The 25,000-nt window shown below is 40.3% G+C and overlaps 1 protein-coding gene across 1 annotated transcript in view; it reads left to right on the top strand.

The window, feature by feature from the left end:
- Positions 1 to 4,610: 4,610 nt before the first annotated feature.
- Positions 4,611 to 25,000, top strand: part of lin7a (lin-7 homolog A (C. elegans)) — a 40,103-nt gene continuing 19,713 nt past the window's right edge. Inside the window, exons 1-2 of the mRNA XM_028570858.1 lie at positions 4,611 to 4,699; positions 20,060 to 20,178. Coding sequence (XP_028426659.1) covers positions 4,663 to 4,699; positions 20,060 to 20,178 — 156 coding nt within the window. The 5' untranslated portion in view covers positions 4,611 to 4,662. The remainder of the gene's footprint in view (positions 4,700 to 20,059; positions 20,179 to 25,000) is intronic.

The following is a 25,000-nucleotide window of genomic DNA, read 5'->3' as shown; positions in this document are numbered from 1 at the left end:
AGTGACAGACAAAATGTATCATTTTTCAATTCAAACCTTTTTGTCAACAGGACATTACATTCTAAAATTAATGATGAAGGTCTTCTTAAATCCATCACATCCCTGTCTTATCCTGTGGCTTTAACCTGTGTTGGTCTTTTACCTCATATTGATTCAGATCACATTTCAACAGAGCATAAGTTACAATCTATATTCATTTCGAACTATAATCAAACTTTGACAGGGAAAGAATGCCTCCCTTCTCCTCTCATGCTGTAATTTGTCCAGCCAAAATGTCTAGGTAAATCACTGCTACCCCAGGCACTGCCATAACTCTTTTTATAACAGTGCAGATGCTATTGGAAGAATGCATATCATTCTAATAGTCTCTGGCACCAGACATGCACACAGAGCACTAACTAATACCTCCTTGCAAAGCCCGGCCTAAACTGGAATCCAAGATGGTTCATTACGGCCCTTCCATCTTGCCCTCTTCTCTGATTTGAGGTAATGAGTGTGAATCTTTTGAATCAGGAATCAGACATCTGCCCTTCAGAAACAGTCAGAGGCAAATTACAAGAGTTATCTACAAATGATTCATCTCCAAGCAGTGTTTTTTTTTTTACCCACAGAGTGTTTGAATATGGATTGATAATAGAATAAGTTTGAAGATAATGATTGCCATTTTACATGTGGAATGGGTTTTAGCCGCAGCAGCCGGCAGAAAGGCTTGGCAATGATTTCAGTCAACATTATTCAGAGTTTAGAATAACTGATATGGCATTACTTACTTGCATTAAACATGCAAAATACGAGGGAAACTTTATCATTTGGTGATATAAGTCTGGGTAAAAAGCCATTATCATTCCCTCATTGAATGCCAGTCATAAGAAGAGTTGACAGATTTTAAGCATTCACACAGAGATGTGTAAGATGGGCTGTAGCCCAATTTAAAGTGATGTCTTATCATTTTTACTGTTGTCTGAGAGCAACTAAAATGCGAAATAAACAGTGGCAGAGCATCGATGAATTTCCTAATTTCATGATATGTAATAATGTGAAGAGGGACAATACACTCCCATTAGCTTTCTTCTCAAATAAAATGAGCTGGTGGGATCAACAAAGTGAACCGGTGTGTGGCCGGGTTAGCTCAGTTGGTAGAGCCGGCGCACATATGTAGAGGTTTACTCCTTGACGCAACTGCAGCGGGTTTAACCCCGACCTGTGGCCCTTTGCTGCGTGACATTTCCCCTCTCTCTCCCCTTTCATGTCTTCATCTGTCCTGTGAAAATAAAGGCCTAATAATGCCCAAAAAACAAACAGAAAATGTGAACCAGTGTGCAATGGCCTGACTTTTATCATGTATTATTTCCATTTGACAGAGAATGGGTGCTCTTTTCTCTGAAGGGGGCGTCAGACTTTAGCCTAAAGAGGTTAAAATCCCATGGCAAAAGTATGATATGTGGAAATCAGTGTTGCAGGTTCTCCATTCTGTAAACCTCAAGGTTCCCTTGAGCAAGACATTTAACCTCAGAGTTGCTCCATTTACAAATAATAAAAGTCTGTAACTATAGTGGACAATCTTGATAAGACAATATCATCATGGAGCTACTTCCCTCAGTTGTTCCCGTAAAGAAAATTGTATATTTGTTGTGTCGATTTGCCTTGTTAGAAAAGAAATAGAATTGCTTGCTTGCTGCCCAATGGAGCTTGGTAATAAACAACAGAGCAGCCTGTCACATCATGCATGAAAACCTTAACACAAACTATTACATAAATACATTCTTTTTGGAGATTTGATCAGGTCACAAGGAAATTTCATCTTTTTTTCCCCCCAGTGCAACATTCCATGTAGATCACAGTCATGCTGCACAAGCATGAGAATAAAATGAAAATTCATTACCCAATGTTCTGTTTTGATAAGGCCAAGAAATCATCTGGCACATAATTCCCCGTCAAACCATGACTTGACGTTTCTATACTTTTCGTTTTGAACAAACAAGGTATAACATGTAAATTTAGTAGTTTTAGAGTTGCTGGTACGCAGATTCTGTTCTTTGTGGGCAGAGTTTTCAGTATTTATGCTAAGATAACGTAACTGGCTGTTGGCTTTATTTTAATATGTGCCGTACAGTCTCATCTAATTATTAGCAAGAAACAAATGAGCATAATTCCTAAAATGATTAACTAATCCTTCAATGACCTGTGGAATTTGTTGATTTTTGTTTTTTTTACTGTATTGTTGCTAGGGTTGGGCATCGAGAACCGATTCCTATTTGGAATCGTTTCAAAAATTACGATTCTATCAGAATCGTTTCTTTATTGGAATCGTTTGGAGGATTTGGTTTCAAATCTGATCATGGGTTCCAAATTTAATATGCGCAAGTTTTGGTTTCCGAAGCGGCCAGGCGCTTGTTGTGTTGCAGCCTTGGAGCACAGTAAGCGGTGCTCTAGTGTGGCTTTATTTTACATTGAAAAAGCCCTGTAAAACTGCAAACCACCATTGAATCAAAATAAAACTTTCCTCGTATTTGTGAAATAAGCATGTGACCCGTTTCAACTCCACCCCTCAAAGAATCGGAATCGAGAATCGATAAGAACCGGAATCGAAAGGAAGAATCGGAATTGGAATCAGAATCGTTAAAATCCAAACAATGCCCATCCCTAATTGGTGCCTACAAACTCTCTGACATTGTTTTGAGCTTTGATCTGATAGGCAAATATACTTCAGTCCAGTCATCTATATTTGCATCTCCTTTGGTGAGAGAGGAGACCTTTCAGAAATGTATTCACTTGCAGTTGAAGGGCTTTAAGAGCGCTGCAGCGTAATCCCACCTCTTAAAAAAAAAGCAGAACTGTATTTCAGCCCATATGGGTGAGAGCCTGTAATCTCTCTGTGCCCTCTTTCCGTGCGCTCTCTATAAGCCCTCACTCTCTCCACCCGTCCGTCCAGCCCACCACTTACCACCAGTTTACATCTGCGTGCAGCTGGGTGGAACCGTGGGTGGCTGGAATTCACCAGCACATATGGACTGTGTGATTCGGTTTAGTAACGAATCAAAAACAGAGCACATTACGATAACAGAATATTCCCTGAAATGCTTAAAGATGATGAAAATTGAATGTGAAATCAGCAGAAATACATCGGTGACATTTTTAAAATGTCATTCTTGGACATACTGCATGGCTGCAGTAAAGTAAAGTGAGGTTGAGTGTGAGGAAATTGTTTCTCAAATGGGTTTAAAGTGATTTTTTTTTCATGCAAGCAGGATAAATGAGATTCAAATGATTTCAGTGTCTATACAATACTGTGGATTTTGCCAACACCCATGGAAGCCTAAATATTGGTCCTTGCCTCAGGTGTGTAGTCGTTTACAGCTTGCATTTATCATTGCAGTCATGGTTTGTGAGCCACGTGATTCTGCCTTAACCCCCCCCCACACCCCAACTAGAGATTTGCTACTTGTTTTTATTGAGCACTGCTTCTGTCGAGTACAATGACTGGCCAGGTATGAGATATGCCACAGCAGCAGGCACCATTAGGCAGCAGATCTACAGTAGATGAAGAGAGTCAGTGGTTTGGCTCCGTTCTGTGGTAGCACATAAACATGAGGATTAATCCTTAAGCCCTCCAACAAAGGTTCACTACCATCATTTAGTCCTTATCGGGCTGCAGGCAGTGCATGTAGCCAAGGGAGGAGATAACAGGCGGCATGGCTCAGTGATTCTCCATAAACCTTTATGGCAAGCAAGTGCGGTTGCAATCAACTGATCTCTGAAGTACAATTGATGAATGGATCATACACGGCTAAGCATTTACACATGCAGGCACACAGACACACATCATTTAGAGACTAAGAGTGTGTAAACCAGGTTGACTTCTGTGAACAATGACTGGGGACTCAGGGTTTTGTTCATCAGGTTCCTACAGTAGGTAAGAGAGAACAGTTGTCCTAAATGCTGCTCTGATTTAGGAGATATGCACATACCCTTGTGTACTTGTCAAATGCGAGCAACTTCCTGCAGCAAGATCTTAAGGAAAGCCTGACACCAGAAGAGTGGATGCTGTAATAGCAGCATATTAATGCCCATGATTTTGCAACAAAAAGTTCACCAAACACATGTGGGTGCAAGTCCACATCATTCCTACAAGTGTCCTCATACTTTTTGGCCATGTAGGGTGCTGGTCATACATCTTTCTCCTGAGCAGATCTGTGCCTTTTATTTAGGTTTTTATAGTGGTTGACATCCACTCAAATACTCACACGCAATATTGTCACTTTCAATGAGCACATTTAATCAAGTGATGAGTGTTAGAAATCAAATTATTAGAATGTGCGAACCAACAAGTAGTAATATGGTTTAAATGATCATTTCACTTACTGTGGCAGATTGCATGTCAAGAAAATCTTTAACAAGGTACCATATATATTTTATAGTAGGCCTAGTCATGTCAAGATGGATTTTATTCGTAGTGCGTATATACTGTAAACTGCATGTGCAAACAATGCCAGGTCATGAGATTTCATGAGGATGGAGGTAGATTAATCCCCCTCCCAACCACTCCCAACATCCCCTCCTCTCATCTCTCTCTCTCTCTCTCTCTCTCTCTCTCTCTCTCTCTGTGTGTGTGTGTGTGATGCTGCAGCTCCTGTAGTCTCCAGTCTCCAGTAAACAGCAGTCATGGCGACAGTGGTCCAACCGCTCTCTCTGGATCGAGGTAAGGCGCTCGGAGCTTTGCGAATTGTGCTTGTCATCTGAGGGTTTTTTCCGCGTTTTATTTTATATATATATTTTTTTTAAACTTCGGCAAGGAACTGGCAACCTGGATCTGGTAGATCCAGGTGTTTGTGCCGGACGCGGATTTCCTACAGATTGTATACGGGTCGTTATTTCAAGGCAATATATGAGCTCGAGCTATTCTAAATGAAAACGTTCCCAGCCTGTCCGTTCCGTGCGTGTATTTTGCAGAACGGAACGCTCGTTTCCTCTGTTAAATTATAGCGGGGTCTTCTATGGCCACACACATTAATTCACCATTATTCATTTGACAAATGGTCACCCTTACAGAGCGTTTCGTTTATTCCCATCTTTATTATGTAACCTCGCTCGGTAATATTATCCCGTTCCAGCTCGCTTTTTGCTCTCATCTGTAAACACTGAGCCGCAGATGTAGGCTACTGAAGCGCTTTGCCACGAAAATCTACTTTGTGATATAGGAGACAACTTTTGTATTTGATTTGAGCAGGTGCAAGACATGAATATGTACAGGACGTAGGCTAGTTGTTGTCTTTTTGTACTTGTTGGAAGCATACAGTATGCAAGCACATTGCAATGAAAGCCTAATGTTATATTGAGATGGTGTTACTCAGCCTGTTTTGCTAATGCACCACCGGTAGTGTTTAAGAGCTCAGATGGCGTATGTAATTGTAGACTATGGGACTTAAACACTTATTTGTGCATCCCCTGACCTTATTCATACTGTATGGTAGTAATGCCTCCCAGATCAATTACGCATAATTAGCATTTGTTTTATTTCCCTCCTTAAAGAAAATACTTACAATACATTTAAAGTCCCCTTAGTAATATCATAGTAATACCACTGGGATATGTTATACAGCTTTTAAGTAAACTGTTCTTTATACATGCCTGAGAAGCTCACTGACTTTTTTGTAGATCACAAGTGAAAGAAATCCCAGCCCTACATTCATACCAAATGCATATCATCTGGTGAAATGTACAGTAATATTGCACAAGCCTTGCATGGGAAAAGGATGCTGTCAAATATAGAGAAAGGAGAGCTATTTCCTCTGTGCCGAGTAAAGCTAGCATCAGCTCCCCAGTCACTTTCAAGCCACAGGAGATGACTATAAATACACTTTATCTGATGGGAGCATAAATAATTATGCAGGAATGAATCTGACTGGTGTCACTTGTTATGTGGAATCCAAGTAATTAGCCACAATTGATCATTTTCTGCTATTAGAATTAGATTTATTTTTTCTTCCATGTGCTCAATTCCAATTTGTTCTTCACTAAAGTGTAATGCTTGTGGGCAGTCAAGCTTTACTGATGCACAATCTGCTGGGTGCAGAAGTGCTATCCCATGCAGAGTTAATGAAATGAGTCTAAGATTGCACCAGGTAAACAGCTAAACAATACAACCCACTCCTTTCCAACTCACCACTCATCCTATAGAATTATAGAAAGGGGCTTAGCTGTATTGATAGCATTTAAATACTGAGGCTATAAGGGGAATGTCTTCCATCTTGGTAAAATTCAGCCTTATCTGATCATAGTCATTTGCTGGGGCAATGATTCAGATGTGACCTCAGCATGTATGCAGGGGAGGCTGATCCATATTTGCATGCTGTGGCGGCATAAATTTGACCAGTCAGCGGCGGGCAGCTGTAATGGCAGGAGCAGTCATAATGATAGTTTCACACAGGAGGCGTCAGAGAGAGAGAGAGAGAGAGAGAGAGAGAGAGAGAAAGGCAACTTTAAGCTGCTGCCACTATGAGAAAACACTATAACTGCTAATGAAAAGGTAGTCCTGTCTCGTGTGGGGAGTAGTCTTTATAGCTGCTGAGTTGCTGAGTTTGTCAAAAACACTCAGGGAGGAAACAGATAGAGAGGTTTCATTCCAGAGCTCCCACTTTCTTGTTTGGTCACAGCAGGATGAAAAGATCTTACATCACTGGCTTTCCTGTTATTGTCGGAGGAAATGACTGTGATAAGCAAACAGCAGACCCCTATATCAAGAACTTCCTGCATATTTTATTAAAACCAGTCTGCATTCTCTGTCGAGCTGGCATTTGACTACTAATAGTCAAGTCTCAGAGATGACAGCCTTTCTGATATGAAATAGTGAGAGCAGAGGTCACTGTGGGTGTATCTCAGTTGTTGTTGGTCAAGGAATTTTGTCAGAAACTTATAGAGAATGAGTGACACTAGTTTTGCAACCATTTGCCAGAAGAGAGATCGTCTGTGTGCAATAATTGCAAGTTGTATTAAGTGCTCATATTATGCTTTTTGGCTTTTCCCCTTTCCTTTATTGTGTTATATATCTTTTTGTGCACGTTATAGGTTTACAAAGTGGAAAAGCCCAAAGTCCACCCCAAAGGGACTTACCATCTCCAACAGAAAACACTGTTCTCAAACTGCTCCAAACAGCTCTGTTGTAGTCCAGCCTTTAGTTCTGTGACGAACATGCGTCACTTTGTAACACACATTATAATGCTCGCTTAGCTGCTAGCGTGCCACGCCCTCATACTCTGCAAATGACTGGCTAGAAGTGCTTACTGCGCATGTGCGACTCCCAACAATTATGGTACAGAAGTGCGATGTCTCACTCTGTAGCTAAAACAGAGAGCTCAACACACAGGGTGAAAAGAGGAGCTGCAGCAATGTTCAGTACAACAAATATATGGTGTTTTCTGAAAATTAAACCACATAAACTTACAACCTCTAAATACAATTATGAACCTGAGAATGAGCATAATATGAGCACTTTAACAAAACTACAATAAAAGTCTTAGCTATAGCTGCAAGCTAAATGCTAACACCAGCATGTAACATGCTCTCAATAAAAAATGCTTACATATTGATGTTTAGTAGGTATAATGTTCACGATGTTCAACATCTTATTTTAGCACTAAATACAAAGTGCAGCTGAGGCTGATGGAAACGTCATTAGTTCTGCTGGTTTTCGTTCACAAACCAAATTATTGGACAATTGAAATTTTGATCTGATGATACTAGGTCAAACGTTAAGGAATAACCAAAGTTATTTGATACCTTTGGAAGGGCATAAAAGCATGATTTTCAATTTGAGAAAAGGTGGGTTGTGTTCTTTAATGCAACATTTTGTAGCTGCATCATATTCTGGTCTGTAGAGGCTAGTTTCTCTGTTGAAAGTGGTTTCTTTATACATAATACCTCCCTGTGAGGCTGTTGAACATCACTCCAAGCTACTCTAGAAAGAGCTCTTTTAAGTATTTTGGTTTTCTTCCCCGTGTGTCAAGGTGTGGTGAGTCTGTGTACAGTTTATAGCCTACTGTCTTAATACACTTAAGGGAATTTCTGCAGCACTCTAATGCCCCAGTCCTTTTTTTTCCCTCTGAGAGATCACGGCGAGTTCACTGATTTGACGGCAGACCTTATTCCCATCACATGCTCTCAGTCACACCAGCGATTTGAAAGATTAGAGGGTTGCTGACAAGCTGACGTCACTCATAGCTGTTGATATCCCAAGCCACCTTCTTTTAAAACAGAAAGGTTCTTTGAGTAATTAAACTGGAGGCATGCTTGGCAGCAGAGTTGCAAAGGGCACCAAGGATATCCAGGTCAAAGTGGAGGTGGCAGATGGCAAGGCCTTTTTAGGACATTGTATTCTATCAAGCAGATAGCATCTCTCAGAGGAAGGTCATCTAGGCAGAATATGAAAAGAGGATGTTCAATTGTCAGAGATTTAATCACGACCGCATGGTTTAATGAGCTCAGCCTCTGATCTGGGTGTGTTTATTTACATTGCTGCAGTTTTGTCAAAATGACACTTCTAAGTACTGAAAATGTATTACGCCCAGTTCTGCTACTATTATAAATTGACTCCACACATAACAGTCTTGGACAGGATAAAAAAAAACAAAAAAACGTCTGGGTTGTTTGCATTTCTTTAAACTAATCACAATTGTCTAAGCTCTGGTCACAAAGATGCTACCACTGCAAAATGGTCTCGGAAAGGAACTTGTTTTGGTGGAACATTTGAAGTTAACTGTTCACACAATACAGTAACGGGAGCTATTTCAATTAGCTGGATACATGGTTAAACGTAATTTGCTCTTACCAGTGTATTGCTATGTGCAATCAGTCCCAAAATGTCCCAGTTAGAGAGTAAATGTCGTACACATATAATCATTTACAGTCCTTCCCCCAGTGAACTAGCCTCGTGAGACCGTCCTGATCTCGCGAGCTCCAGTTATCCACTCGCAGATCAGTCTGGCATCTTGAGATAGAGAAAATTTGGAGCCGTTAGCCAAAAGATCGGGCCAATCAGCGTTGGTTTTGAGGCGGGTTAGGTGGTGATAGACAGATGGTTTATCCAATCAGCTAACCAGTATTTTCAGACAGCGGTCCGGGAACCTGAAATGGTGTCTTTTATTCCTAAATTCTCGTTACACAAACGGCAAATATCCTTTACCGACATGTTGCTTGCTTGCTGAGCTTACGAGCTATGCTTTGCCAGCAGCAGCAGGGGCGGGCTTGTGGTTGTATTCTCATACGCTTCGTGGATCTGATTGGTTGATTTGGCCCGTCTATCACCAACATAGGTGATAGACAGATGGTTTATCCAATCAACTAACCAGTATTTTCACCCCTTCCCAAAAGTTCTCCAACGGAAAGTTCCCAGATGGATATGCCGAGCAAATGCGAAGCAATCCATCTGGCGGAGTCAGGTTACCAGTGAACCAAGCAGGCCTGCCTTGTTGCACAATCCAAATTTTCTTCAAAACTTGCCATTTTCAGCGTGTGACGTTAGCTTGCTAGCTCGGAGGTTGTGGTTGCTGTTTCTCGAAGGGACTGGAGTTTAGAACATAAACACAAAGAAAGCTATAGGTGAGACACATGCAGCGGAACTTCTGCCGGCGCCAGAACTATCTGGTAATTGAACCGCCATCAATCCAGACTATGAGTTGACTAAATGTAGCAGAATACTGGAGCGCTGCCCAGTGCAAACACATCTACACAACAATGTTGTGGAGGCTTGTCAAGCCCTGAAGCCTTTATTACACATCTCCGTGGCTTTGTTCAGCTCTGTGCCTTTTCTCTAATCAGAAAATGATGAGGATGACCTCTTTTTAGTCAGCCTGAGAAAGTGGTTTCTCTAAAGTGCATTCCTCCCTGTGAGGCTGTTGAACATCACTTCAAATTTGCAACTCCAGAAAGAAGCCCTCGCTCCTTCAAGTACGGCGACTCCTTTTGGTTTTCCTTCCTGTGTCAAGGCTTGGTGACTCAAACAATCTCTGCACAGTTTATAGCCTACTGTCTTAATACACTGGATGGAATATCTGCAGCACTCTTCTACCCCTGTCCTTGTTTTCCCTCTGAGAGCTCATGGCGAGTTCAATGATTTGACGGCAGACCTTATTCCCATCACATGCTCTCAGTCACACCAGCGATTGGAAGCATAAGAGGGTTGCTGACAAGCTGACATCACTCATAGCTGTTGAAATTTCATCTCCTTCTAATACAGAAATAAAGGTTCTCAGAGTAACTGTCTTGCAGGGACACGGTCTAGTAATTAGGGAGGATGAAGAAGACAATAAGTGCGATGTTTTTGGTCTTTGCTCTCACCACAGGCTCCCACAAGGAGCCATTAGCCCTCTAGGAGTGATTTATTTGTCGTGCTTCGAGGGGATCGTCGCAGTAGGGCAAATTGGAGCTAATTCTCTTGGCATGGGACTTGTTTGGTAAAACTCTGTCGTGCCAATTTACTCATTCAGAGTGTGATTATTTCAGTGTTTATGGTTGGTATTAGCAGCAGAGTTGCCAAGGGCACCAAAAGCGCCCAGGTCAAAGTGGCAGTGGCAGATGGCAAGGCGTTTTCAGGACAATTTATTCTAGCATGCGTGGCATCCCATATAGCATCTCTCTGGGCACAAAGGTAGGAGTGGAGTCAGAGGAAGGTCATCTAAGGAGAATTTGAAATTTGAGGATTCAAAGATTGAATCACGAACGCGTGGTTTAATGAGCTCAGCCTCTGATCTTGGCAAGATTATTTACATCGTGGCAGTTTTGTCAAAATGACACTTTTAATTACTGAAAATGAATAACGCTCAGTTCTGCCACTGTTATAAATTGACTAAATGTACCAGAAAGCTGGAGCGCTGCCCAGCGCGAACACATCCCCACAACAGTTTGCCTTGTTGAGTGCTGAAGCCTTCATTACGTGTCACTGTGGCTTTGTTCAGCTCTGTGCCTTTTTTCTAATCAGAAAATGATGAGGATGACCTTTTTTAGTGAATGAGTGTGTGTGTGTGTGTGTGTGTGTGTGTGTGTGTGTGTGTGTGTGTGTGTGTGTGTGTGTGTGTGTGTGTGTGTGTGTGTGTGTGTGTACAAATAATGAATGTGTGATGATGAGGTAAGAAAAGCACATGCCTCTTTGTGGTTACATTCATAATATATTGTACATCATCATGATTGTTAAAGCTGTGAATATTGGGGGAGAACTGTTTTGTTCAATATGTGACCTGTTATGTAAGAAATCACAACTGATTCAGTTCTTTACACTATAGTAATAGAATCAGTACTCCATCGGAAGCTCTAACACTGTTATGTTCCATTTATGACTTTAAGTTCCTTTCCAGGAATTATTTTTGTTCTTTTTTTAACTTGTCCTTATTCAGTTTTTCTTAGTATTCTTGGATTTCTATTTCAAAGTCTTTCTACAACCTCCAGAGAGGAAAGAGACAGACAGGGAAACTTGTTGCATTCAATCCAAGTAGCAGGGTAGCTATAATAGCCAAGTGCATTTTTGCCCCATTTGTTTAAAACGCTTAGTAATCTTTTAATAGAAATCCAAATTGTTAAGGTCCATTAACATTGACTGTATTGCTAGCTCACCTGTTTCCCCTCACTCCCATCTGTGTTGTAATACTTTCTTCAAATTGATGTTAGGTGGTCATATTTTCAACATGGGAAGTCAAGCACACTATATGTTTGGCGTTCAAGTGATTAAAGTTGCTAGGCGACTGACAACTCAAATAATGGATATTGTCTTCCCACTCGTCTTGCGAACACAGTAGTCCGTGATGCATTCATTCAGGACCTTGCAGTTTGATGTGAAAAAGAAAAGGAATATTGCATGAAATGTTTTGGAAGATTTACTCTTATTTTAATTCTGTGTAAAGCACTAGAACACCTTTAACTGATATGGGAGCATACAAGTGGACGGAAGAGCCAGCAGTAAAGGTTTGTTGGACCCAAAAAAGCACAGGTTTAAAACTAAACCTCTATATATGGGCGCCCGCTCTACCAACAGAGCTATCTGGGCGCCCTCAAATGGCCTTTTGAATGGGAGTGCTAGGGGCACTACTATGATAGCATCAAAATCACTATTTTTAAAACACTAAGAAGGCTCGACACAACATGAAACTTTGCTCAAAGTACCACCAGGGGCTCTACACATGAACTTGAGCATTGAGAACATTGGTTGTGTACACAGAGTTTACTAAAAAGAAAGGTTTTAACAACTCACTGTAGCTGTTGGTTTGTCCGGTCGCCGTCCATCTCGCAAGTCAAAAATAGGGAGGGAGGAGAGTAAAGATGGAAAGCTCCTAAAGCTTAGTTCCATATAAATGCACGGATAATTTGTTGTTTTGTCGTTAGTGAAAAACAATATTGACATTGTAGTTGAAAAAGGAGCCTCATATAAGAATTCATTCACATTTGGAGATCGACATTTTTTTTTAAAAATAGTGATTTTGATGCTACCATAGTAGTGCCCCTAGCACTCCCATTCAAAAGGCCATTTGACCGAAAAACGAGAATACGGTAAATTTTAAAAGTGGTGTTTCCGTTATAATTATGCTTTTAAACAAAAGTTTGACTCGGGTACATTCACAAAAAGACCATAGGTTGCATTTCGGCTAGAGTTACGCTTTAAACGCTACATTTAACATAGTGAACAAAATAGTGATTCCATCATCAACACACAATGGAAACTTTGTTCCAAGAAAGTATTAGTGAGGTCTTGACAGTCACGTGATTAAAAAAAACTTGCATTGAACTTATCTCATTTAATCATGAAGTATCGCTAATGAGAATGCCATCATCCTAAGTATAGCAGCGGGAAATGAACTGCTGACAGGATCTCTGCCGGTGTCATCACTCTGCCTAATATAGCAGTAGTACATTACACGGTAACTCTATCTTGATGTTGCATGCACACAAGTTTTTCTGACTGGTGCCATAACTCCTCAAAGACATCAAAAGATATCCTCTGTAATCACAAGTCACTATTCATCTGTGCACATTTTTTCCCAAAGCTTTTTCTGCCAGATAATGAGAGAGAAAGATACTTTTTTCTTGTGTCACCGTTCTTAAAAAAAAAGTAGGGCTGTCAATCGATTAAAAAAAAGTAACTAATTAATTGCACAATTTGCTGTAATTAATCGCAATTAATCGCTTTTTTAAATTGAGACTCAAGCTTGTAATATTGGATATTTAAATGCTAAATCACTTAACTTTGCAAATATGAAGAAAAAAACAAACAAGGAAAGGTTCTGCTAAGTTCAGAATGTTTAATATCTTTCAAACAACAGCAGCAACAATTTGGCTTATTTAGTCCTGCTGAAGGCTGCTGAAATGGCTAGAAACTGTCTGACTTGAGAGCAGATTTTTGTCACCGTCCCCGGCTGCTGTCGCCTGCTCTCGTCTACTTTACAGGCGAGGCGCAGTTCATCTCCAACGAGCCGAGAGTTCAGTCGCCGGCAGGGCAGTCGGGACTCACCCGGAAATTGCGAGCGGAATGAGGTGACTAGTCTCTCAAAATCTGACAAAAATCTTCTAAACTGACCTTTGTTGAGCTGAAATGAAGACAGATTCAGCAACTGCACGGCATATTTCTCGCTTAAAATGTTTTCAGAAACATGTTTCAGTGAACTATCTTAGTACAATATGAGATCGTATTCTGAACGGCCGCCATGACAGTCTGGCTCTCAATATCCAGAGAAAACAAACCCATGTGACGCGTTCTTCCAATCAGCTGCCGGTTTTTATTACTTGGGCAACAATACAGAGTAGCGCCGCCTGCTGTTATGTAGACGTATTACGTTTCTCAGCCGCCACATGAAGTAAACAAACACAGCTGCGTTAATTTCGTAAATTTTTTTTAACGAGTTAAATATTAAAAACTTAACGCAAAAATTAACGCGTTAATTTTGACAGCCCTAAAAAAAAGAAATCCTCATTTAGATACAGCAACATCAGCTCCCTTTTCTCTTCCTTTGGAGAAAAATCTGTCAAACTACAGAGTGAGAATGACCTAATTGCATGCAGTCTGCTTAAGATATGCTAAATTTGGCAGACTTGTCAACGTGGAGATTGAGCATGTAGTTTTCATTGAGGCGGATGAAAAAAAAAGGCGTACAGCTGTTGCACACATCTGGACCCACTGAATCCCCTCGAGCACAAAAACTGCGGGTCTCTGGGTTGAGAGTCAAAACAGTACAATAAAGCACTTGAGGGCTGAACTTGATTTCCCTCCACTGTGTTTTCAGTGAAACAGATTTGGTCAGGATTTCTGTGGAGTCCAGTGATGGCAGAATTGTTCAAATATTTAATGTAGCAGCTTAAACAAGGTTTACTGTGTGTCCATGCATAAAAACACAGGTTGGTAACAGGACAAAAAGGGCAAGGCAAGAATAAGAAGGCCAGAATGCTAAGACTGAGTCGTACAACAGGCAATCTTGTGGATAACTGAGAGAAAGGGTCAGGTATATATACTGAGGGGTTGATGAGACTATTGGGAACCGCGCTGCAGCTGGGTGTGGCAGTCAAGTGATGATGAGAAGTGAGAAATGCTTACACCAACTGCAGTGCAAGGATGGAATAACAGGCTCCCGAATGACATGAGGATCAGTAGCTGGCAGATAATAAACAGAATTTAAAGGTGCATAATCAATATTTTTGTATTATGTATGTGCATGACATGACTTGGCAGAATTTGAAGTTTTCAGCTTATTGTTTTGGTTTTATGGTCCACAACCTTTTAATTTCACTCACAGCAAAAAAACAAACAAAAAAACTCTTAAAACCGACCAGGCAAAGTTAGGGACTAGCTGGTGAACATAGTGGAGCATTTAGCAGCTAAAGAGCCAGATATTTCCCTCAGGAGTCGCTGGAGACCCAAAACCGATCTAAAGGAGATGGAATATTGAATTCACGTTCTTCAGGTGGAGACACAACTCCAAGTGAATGCTAAATGTTGCTCGTTGTCTGCTGGATGTGTAAATAGGCAACTGAATGCTAACAAGATGCCATATGAACTTAATAATAATAGTATTGTTGCATAATTTCACTGCTGTGAGGTTGGGCAGACAATCAGTTAGTACATGCTTAAGCAATAGTACATGTAGTGCTGGGCAACATTGTTTAAATTTAATATTATGATGTTAACATATTAACACGTTTGCTATATGACACTATGGCAAATGTATGGGAAGTCACATTGATGTGCATGGCAATTAACAGTGCTTCACTGTAAACATAACAATATTCTATTTTGGATTTCTTCTAGAACATGGTTACCTGCTTTAATGTTCAATAAACTTTCTTTTTTTAAAACGCTCCATTTTATAAGCCCCCCTACTGAAAAGGCCCAGTCTGCTCTGATTGGCTTGCGAGAAAAACCTTTGCAAAGGTAGTTCTCGAGTGGCGACAAATCTGAATGGCCAGTTAAATCCCATTTTTTTTCTGATCGAGGCAGCCCACAAAAAACTGACTGGGTTGTCTTATTTCAGTTTTTGGGTTGGTAGGCACTTCAGATGGACCCAAATGTACAAGCACTGAAAAAGGGAAAAAGAGTAAAAAGTACTATATTTGCAACTGGAATGTAAAGGAGAAGCATACAGAGACATAATATGAACGTGTTTCTGTATAATACAATGCCTGTTTCACCACTGGTGAAGTCAAAAGTAATGCATGGCTTGAAATACACTTTATTATTTTTTTATGTCAAATTTGTTAAAGTATTCATGCATGTTGTTATTGCATAGCAGGGTTGGTTAGTCACGGGTGGGATCATATTTCATGTATTACCCTCCAGCTGAAGTTATTCATAGACTGTGCATATAACAAGCACACCATGTGGGTGTTGTTGAGCACATACTTGTAGAAGTGTTATCTTCAACTATGCTTAATTTATTCTATCAGCCTCTTTTCTCAGCTGAAGGTATATAATGTGACATACATGTGTTCTTTCAGCATGTCAGTATTATTAGAGTACAAAGGGACTTTCAGGAGATTTTTTTTTTCCACACTCTTACTGCCAAACAATTACTGTATTATGTAATTTTGCTGCACATGTGAATCGGGAATCATTTCCTTTTAATGTGACGTAACTGTGATCCCCTGCAGTCATCTCAGCTGCTCTGTCATGGAACACAATCACCCTTGAATGCCTCTTCCTCTGTTTTTTTTTGTTTTTTTACAACCCTCTGATCAGTCACACAGCTCATCTAATGTCCCACTTTTACATCAAGCATGCAGAGCAGAGAGAATTGAAGTGCACTCATGGGACATTTTTGCTTAAACATTTGTTGCAAAGAACTGAAGACACAAACAAAAGAGATTTTTTTTTGCATTATATTATGTGCTAGAAATAAACCACCAGGCAGTTTATCTGACCTGTCTTCATACAAGACTAATATCATAATTTGATTTGTTTACACAATTTCTCAGAACAGTATCTCGCGTAAATGAAAAACAGTGTGACAGTGAAGCAACAAATCTTCACGAACAGAGATTAGATGTCACTGGAAGCAGTAAAGGGAAAATGTGCCAATACAGTGCCAGCAGACATTTCATTACCTCTAAGCTGCTCTGTGTGAACCAGATAGTTATATATGATTACATATGATTACCACTTATCACCACTCATTGTGTGTGGACAACTGTAATTACCTTTTCGGTGTCCTTATGCTTTTACATCGGGATAAAACTGCAAAGGGACATGACATACAGTATATTGACTGGAGCAGGCTTACTGTATTACAGACTAGTTATTACAATAGTTAATGTAGGTAACATTGGAACATTTCATTGAGCAGTTCCTCTGTTTGATCCAGAGTTAAAGAATTTAAAATGACCCAAATTCAAGTTAGAAAGATTATATTAGGAAATGGGCAGGCATCACTTTTGATCAGCGAGATGAAAGCCCCACTAAAATGTCTGCAATATCAATCTTTGAAGTCAGGTTCCTAACACCCCGTCAAAGTCCTTGATGTGGATGAAGAAAATGGTGCTAATGAGCATGTGAAAGCAAATATCGGCAGAGAGGAAAGAAAAATATTTCCTGGATGGCCCCTGACCTCCTTTTAATGAGAATCAAATGCTCATAAACCTCATGGATAGATGCCCTTGCTGCTTGGAAGTATACCAGCTCATTACAAGCTATTCACAATCTCTGTTTGTTAATATTCAGGCATAGAGGGAAAAAACTAACCCAGACACCTTGATAGAAAATATTAATATGGCATACTTAGCAGAATATCTGCTGCTTATAACCTCATGTGATTTTTTCCCTGATGAAAATAGTTTAATATTGGATATGAATATGAATATTAAACTTATAAATATTAAACTTATGTTTGGCATAAGGCCAAGACGTAACTCCAAATGAATGCTAATGGTGCTCCATAAGTACTAGATTTATAAATACTCAACTGTTTGTTAAGAAGTTCACCATGTAAACTTAAAATATCAATGCTGTGTTGTACACAACTTGTTTCTGATGAAAATAAGTCATTGCAGCGTTGTTATTCACCCAATGCTTTCCGTAGCAGCTGAGTGGTAGGCAGATACTTGAGGTAAGGCAATGACCTCAAGTGGTTAAGGTTGGGATTCCCCATTGGTCAGGATATATGATCTGAACATGCGAGCAGTGACGCCTGGCCAATCCTAGTGCTTGAATGCTGTGCAGGGTGCGGCTTGACAAGTAAAGGAGTGGGATTCATCTTTACACGAGACTCTGAGTAGAGTCATTTGATTAATGGCCGATTAGCATCATCGTGACGACTTGCCTCATTGCCAGCTCTCATCTGCCAATACAACTCCCGCTGGACTCAACCGGCCTCGATGGGAACTGAATTTGCAATTTCAAACAGATAAATATAATCCTCAATACTGTATTATAGCGCGCTCGCCGCTCGACATAGAAACAGGCATTGGATTTTGATGCTCATTGTCTCCACATGTAGCATAAAGGCAAAAATGCAATAAAAGGTACCATCCTAGTGTGTTCCACACTTCCTTTTAATTGCCTTATACAGTGCTCTCAAAGTGAGAGCTGGAGACCAGTTTTTTTCTTGTCTGCTTTATTGAGTTACTCCCATATTCCCAGAAATCAATATTAGTGTGTGTGTGTGCATGTGTGTGCGTGCATGTGTGTGTGAGAGAGTGTGATGCCTCTATGCACAATTCATCAGTTGTTGTGAAAAGAGCCACTGTAGTGAGATGACAGTGTACTGCTTGTTATGATGACACCTGGTTTCATATTGGTATATACTCTCCTTTACTGTAGACAATAAAGACTGCTTATCCCTTTATCCCTGCATACATTTGATGCACAAGCATTTGTGGCTGATGCATAACACATGTAGAGTAATCTAAAGAATGTGTGTGTGATAATTGATCAATCCCTATTACCCAAACATGGCTGGAGCTGTGGAAAGTCTTAAAAAAAGATGCTGTTGTTGCTTGGTGGAGTGACATGAATCTAAACAAACAGCCTAGCTTTCTGTCAAATAAAGTGTTGGCGTTATGTTTGCTGTTGGAAAATAACTAAATGAACTGCGAAATGAATCTAAATAAAATACATATAAATTCTGAAAACAAACTTTGTGAGTGTTTAAAAGGGACGTATTGTTCTCATTATTAGTTTCATACTGCTATTTTTGGGTTTCGACGAGAACATGTTTACGTGCTGTTTTTTTTCTTCTCATACTTTCTGTCTAGATATGCCAGTCTAAATATATTCCCCCTCTGTCTGAAACGCTCTGTCTCTTTAAGCCCCCCTCCTGAAAAAGCCCAGTCACTCTAATTGGTCAGCGTTTCCGGGTCTTCTGCATCTCCTCTACAATTGTACAGAAGTCTTGACGGCATTTCTTTATGGATGGAACGTTTTGATACTTTCGCATAATTTATATAGCACCTCAAACTGCTTTATACTCCAAAAAAGACATGGACATCTCACTTTTTAAAGCTGCTCTAATCAATATTTTTAAATTAACGATGGATGAAATGACTATGTGTAATGTGAAAGGGGTTGCTCTTAGTTACAAACCCACAGAGATGTATCACCTGATTCCCCAATGTGTCTGAGAACTTGTGATTGGCTTTGTCACGATTTTCTATTTTATAGACTAGGTAATTGATTGATGTCAAATCCCATCAGGAGTTATCCCAGGACACTTTACAGATAGAGTAGGTGTAGACCACACTCTATAATTTACAAAGACCCAACAATTTCCCACTAGCAGGCATTTGGTGCGACAGTGGCAAGGAAAAACTTCCTTTTTACAGGCAGAAAGACCCTGACTCTTGGTGGGCGGCCATCTACCGCTGCCGGTTGGGACACAGAGACACGGTTCTACTTTTCAAGAGATTATGGTGTGGCTTGCTGTTTCATGGGGTATATGCAACACCAATATATTTTTGGTGTGAAACTAGAATGCAAGTAAGCTCCACTGTAAAACTGCACCAATCATCTCTGTTTGTGTGGTCGGAGGTCTCTGGACACACAAGCTGAATAAAACATGTTATTGACCCAACAGTCCAGTGATTGAGTACCAAATCACTTCCTACTCCTTCCATTAAGTATCTCTGTTTGGTCTGCCAGTTTCAGAGGGCAAGAAATGAATCAACCAAACTGGCAGAATCATTGAGCTCAAGCTAATTAGGGGAGGAGAGCTCAGTAGACCCCAGAGTCACAAGCTCTAAATTAAGGCTTAGGTTTAGTGTAAATGTTTTGTAATGCCCGTCGGGTGCCTACTCTTACCAGTAAGTGTTACTTCTGAACAAATGAGTGCCTGACTTATTCCCTCTCTCCATTCTCATGCATATACAGTAGCTAAGCCAATGCAAACGATCCATGGATGGGATTGCAATATTTCTTGCCTCAGCTGGCCTTGACTAGTCTATTTCCATTATCCCATCCATTGATTCACTCCAGCGCCTTTCTTGTGGCTGTGCTGTTACAGTAATGCAATTGAATAAGGCATTACTCTGTGCCCTCTGTGCCCTTGGCATGAGTGCCCGCAAACATACATTCACACCCTTTCTCTGTCCGTCTTTCTGCCAGATGTTGCCAGGGCTATCGAGCTGCTGGAGAAACTGCAGGAGTCAGGTGACGTGCCTGGTCACAAGCTCCAGTCTCTGAAGAAGGTCCTTCAGAGTGAGTTCTGCACAGCCATCAGAGAGGTGAGTCACTGTCAAGAAAAGGGTGAACATCAGCATGACTCATGTATTTTCATTCTTTTTTGTTCTGTGAGACTATTTGTTTATTTTAATTTTCTACAATGACCTTTCTTGGGCTAGCACTTGTCATTGTTGTAGTGCTCTTCCTATCATTCATTGAACTCATTCAGTTGTTGTTGCTATTTTACCTGTTTAGTCGAGGCTGCTGTGTTGTCAAGACCATTTTTTTTTTCAGAAAAGTGGAACCATGCCTTTTTGTGAAGAAATTATTCAACATAATATAGAGGGAAATACTAGACAACAGCAGGTTGTTGTTGTTGTTGGCATAGCTTAGCCTGAACATAGTATGATTGTTCATCATGTTGGAATGAAAGATGAAGATGGGAGACACTAATGTTTCAAGAGCCTGTGGAAAATCTTCCCTGTTAATTTACATTGGCAGCATATTGTAAAAAATGCTTTGTTTTGTAGTCCTTGAAAGTCAAGTGAATTTCCGCCTTGTTGCAAAATTTAGTTTAAAGTAGTAATAAAGTTGCATTTAGTATTGTAGAATTTAACATTGACTTTACACTTAAATTTGTGATTAGCTGGTGCAACCGGCTGCTATTGCTATGCTAAAAGATGTTAATATAGCCCAGTGGTTCAATGACTTGGCTGTACTGTAGGGGAAAGATAACTCCCTGATTGTGTTCAAGTATACAGTGGTGCCAAAACGTGCTCCTACTGTAGGTCACTACTGATGCTTTGAAACTCAGCAGAACAATCATTTTGAGAAGAATTATGGCTATAAAACAACAAAATCTGTGTAAGTGTACCTTTAAGTTACTGTTGTGTTACATCCATCAAAAATGACTGCAGCATAATGAAAACTACCGCCATTAATACGCTGGCGCTGAACCGCTACATTGAATTTTTGACTGCCTAAAAAATTCACACATTACATTTCAATGATCACGAGCCCAGAAAACATTATGAGCATTTCATTAACTTGAAGGTTTGATAAGCTCGTTACACTGAATTCTAATTAACGAAATCACTGTAAGAGATTGGTTTTAATTACATTTTACAAGGATGGAATAAAGTATGAATCATAAGGAGGAGAGTTTCTCCTCTTGCTTTGAATGCTTTTATTTACAAGCAGGCAAACAGCCACCCACTGATCCATCATCTTAACACCATTCATCAGGAGGACGGGGTACAAACAAACAAGAGCATTCACTCTACATGACACCACTACACAGGCTGATAGGCAGATCTTGTATATTTAGTGTCCTGTCTGTTGTGATTTACTGTAGCATCGCCCAGTGACATGAATTTGTTAAGCAAACAGGGCTGAGAGCAGAGAGACAGATGCCACGACGGCATCTGTGTTGCAAGTTAATTGTAAACAACGTCCACATGTAATTTGTCCTGGAATGGAAGCAGACAGTTAGCAGACCTAATCAGAGTGTTGTGTTGCAAATAAAAGGGAAATTAAATATGATTTTGCTGATTTAGAGCACCAAATAACCACAATATATTTTGGAGTATATCTGTATCCATGACTCAGTGAGCTGCTGACATCTCTGCTTTACCAAAGTCACTTTCTAAGCCATAACATATTCTGTAACCTTCTGTTTGTCACTTAGATATTTATTCTATAGTCTTTTCAGCATATTTCTTATAAAAACTCATTATAAGCTTTGTTTACAGCCAGGGCCTTGTTATATTAATAAAAAGGTCGCCAAAACTGGCAATGACGCCAATTTAGGAGAAATGGCTTCTGACAGAGCATTGTGTAAAAATCCCGACATCACACAAAGTGACAGAAAGGAAGAAAGCACTAGTCTTCTCCTCTCACGGGGCCCAGCTCTGCTCTGGCCCTCTCGGTGGAGGCCTGGCACACCATGACACCAACTGCACGTCTGGCAACCGGCTGAGTGATCACAGTGCCAGTCGCTGGATTTCAATGATAATGATTCTCAAAAACCTCTGAAGAGGGCCTCAGCAGCAGTAGAAAATGCCCTTTTCCAAGAGGCGAAGATGCAGACCACTTCACCCACAAAGAGCTGCCTAAACACAGTCACCAGGGAAACCATCAGAGATGCTCTGGGATGACTGGGCTGCAGAGAGGCTGACGGCTTCTCTCTGTGGTGCTGAGCCAGCTGGAGGGCAGGTTGTAATTGCTGGCCATTGCATACTGTATATTATTATTGTTATTACACAGAGCATTTAAGTAATTGTTGCGGTGGAATATCAGAGTTCTCAACAGCTGTGTCCTCTGATGGGCTGTTTGTACCGGAAACAATTAAAGAAGACATTCGCATCCACAGGGTATACTTATACCAGATTATCTGGTTTTCTCACACATGGCCCACTTCAAGTTGTGGGAAATCTATTGTCAAACGGCAACATTTATTTGTGCTGAGAAAGCTGTCAGATACACATTATGATGTTTAATACTTCAATTGTTGCATATTGTTTGTCTTTTAGGTTAGATTTTTTTTAAATTTTAAATCTCCTTGGAGCTTCCCACCAGGGAGGGCACCACCCTGGAAAAAACTGTGCATTCATATGTCCCTAATGGTCCTATTTTGCGAGTTGGGAAGTTGTTTTTCTGACTTCGGTTCATGAGCTTAATGTCGTAATGTGAAAACAACATGAACACTACAAAGAAGAAGTGTGTTGTATTTTATTGCTCAGCATATTGATAGCTGTTTCCGGTATTCTTCAGTAATTTTCATTTTTCTAACTAAGTATGCTGACACAGTTTGAAGCTTTGCATTAGTGATTTCTTCACAGACTACACCAGTGCATTCCCTAACATCACTGAAATATTGCTTTACCTGACTTGTTATTGGTGTTAATGCTTATAAATACATTTTCTAAATAATCTAGGTTACTCAATGTGACAGCAATACCATATTACAAATTACAATTTAAGCAAAAATGGATATGCATATGTGAATTCATAAAAAGGTTTCTTACCATCAACCCAACATTTCATTTTGTCCGTCATGTTTCTGAGTAATATGATGTATTTTCACAGACTTTTTGAGTTGTTTTTCTGACTTGAGGGGGTGTTAATGTGAATTTTCCCAGCCAGGAACTAATTTTTCTGATTATTTCGACACCACATGAATGCAACAAAAATAATCAGCACTTTCAACCACAAAAATGACCACAAAATGGTAAAATAACTTTGAGAAAATAGACTCATTGTGATGGAATACCAATCTCAAGCAGTTTGGAGGTCTCAGACTTTTGTAACATAATGACACAATATGAATCCAGTAGCCATCTGAAAGAGAAAAAATGCATCCTTGCCTTAGAAAATACTATATGCTTTGTAGTAAAGGGATACAAAAAGCAAATTGGTATAGTCCTTTAATGGGAACAGTTTTCCTCCACTTTAAATCTTCACGTTTTTTTCACTCCTTGCTATATAATCTTATTCTTATTCATTTTGACTGCACTCGTTTCTCTTTCCTGTATGTCATCCATCAGTGTTAACTACGCTTAAGTTAAAAGAGCCATAACACACAGGTTGAACTGAAAGTCCAACCCTCCCCATGTTCATTTGGATCTCACACACGCACACACACACACACACACACACACACACACCTCAGTGACATTTCATTATTACAGATGACCTTTCTTACAAGTCCGAGCCTTTGGTAATCTGTGATATGATTCCTTTCTCCACACACATATGCAATAGAGCTCATTACTCAGTCTGGTGGGTTGACACAGATCCTGATAAGATGGACATACTAATCTTGTGTATATGGTAAAAATCCCCACTGTAAGTGCACCTCCAAACCTGATCCTATACTCTAAGTCTATGTCAATAGAATTTACCGAACATGAATCAGCCTTGTTAAGGATGACAGGCCCACTGTCAATATGAAGAATGGATGGCAGGGAAAAGAGTCTGTTCAGCAGTGTTGGGCTAAGTGACAAAGAGATAGAGTTTGATGAGCTGGTTGTCTTTCCCCTCCATGTTCATCACTGATGGGAAAGGGGGGGGGTCTGTGCTTTAGTCTCACTGCGTCAGCCTGAATGAGTTGTCAGGGTCAATCAGCCTTGTTAATAGGAAAAGAAGGACACAAGACGAAATGACTGGAAGAGCTAACCAGCGGGAAATGATGAAGAGTGGGAATTTGCAGTACATTGGGTTAGACGGTCCCACCCGATGAACACAGGAAGTGAAAAAAGCAGGCTAGAACCGTAACATCTTTCATCAGCGTCTAACATTGTAGTTGATTTTCCACTTCAGCAGAGAATTTCAACCAACATAATTGACTGTTTTTTTTTTTTTATGAAAGCGAAAGGATGTGTGTTGAATCCATCCCGATTACTCAGCCTCCCACATCAAATTAAGTTAAAGGATGAAAGGCTCATTAAGTCAGTCCGTGCAAGTTCGATATTTTCCCCTCTGTGTCACGGATAGCACCGCAGAGAGGGAAAGTGTATTGTTAAACCCTGTGTTGGTTTTCATCCTTTTTCAACCACATCAACCAGGCTAAAATCCCCATCCTGCCTCTCTCTCCGTAACTCAGTAGAGGAAGCAGGAATGTATGGTTACAAGCAGCGTGGTCATGTCGGTTTGCCCCGCAGGCATCTCTCTCTCTGGTCTCTGGCTTTCTAGCATCCTTATAGGTGCCAGTGCTGGTATCCTTTCAGAAATAGTGTGTGTGTGTTTGTGTGTGTGTGTGTGTGTGTGTGTGTGTGTGTGTGTGTGTGTGTGTGTGTGTGTGTGTGTGTGTGTGTTTCACTGTCCTGAACCAGGCAAGAAGGAAACATGTAGGAGAGGGTGGACCGATGGTGTCAGGGAGGAGCA

Source organism: Perca flavescens, chromosome 23, assembly GCF_004354835.1.
Source record: "Perca flavescens isolate YP-PL-M2 chromosome 23, PFLA_1.0, whole genome shotgun sequence".
In the NCBI taxonomy this organism is placed as follows: Eukaryota; Metazoa; Chordata; class Actinopteri; order Perciformes; family Percidae; genus Perca; species Perca flavescens.
The sequence above is the reverse complement of the archived record's forward strand: the minus strand, read 5'-3'. Positions and strand labels throughout refer to the sequence as shown.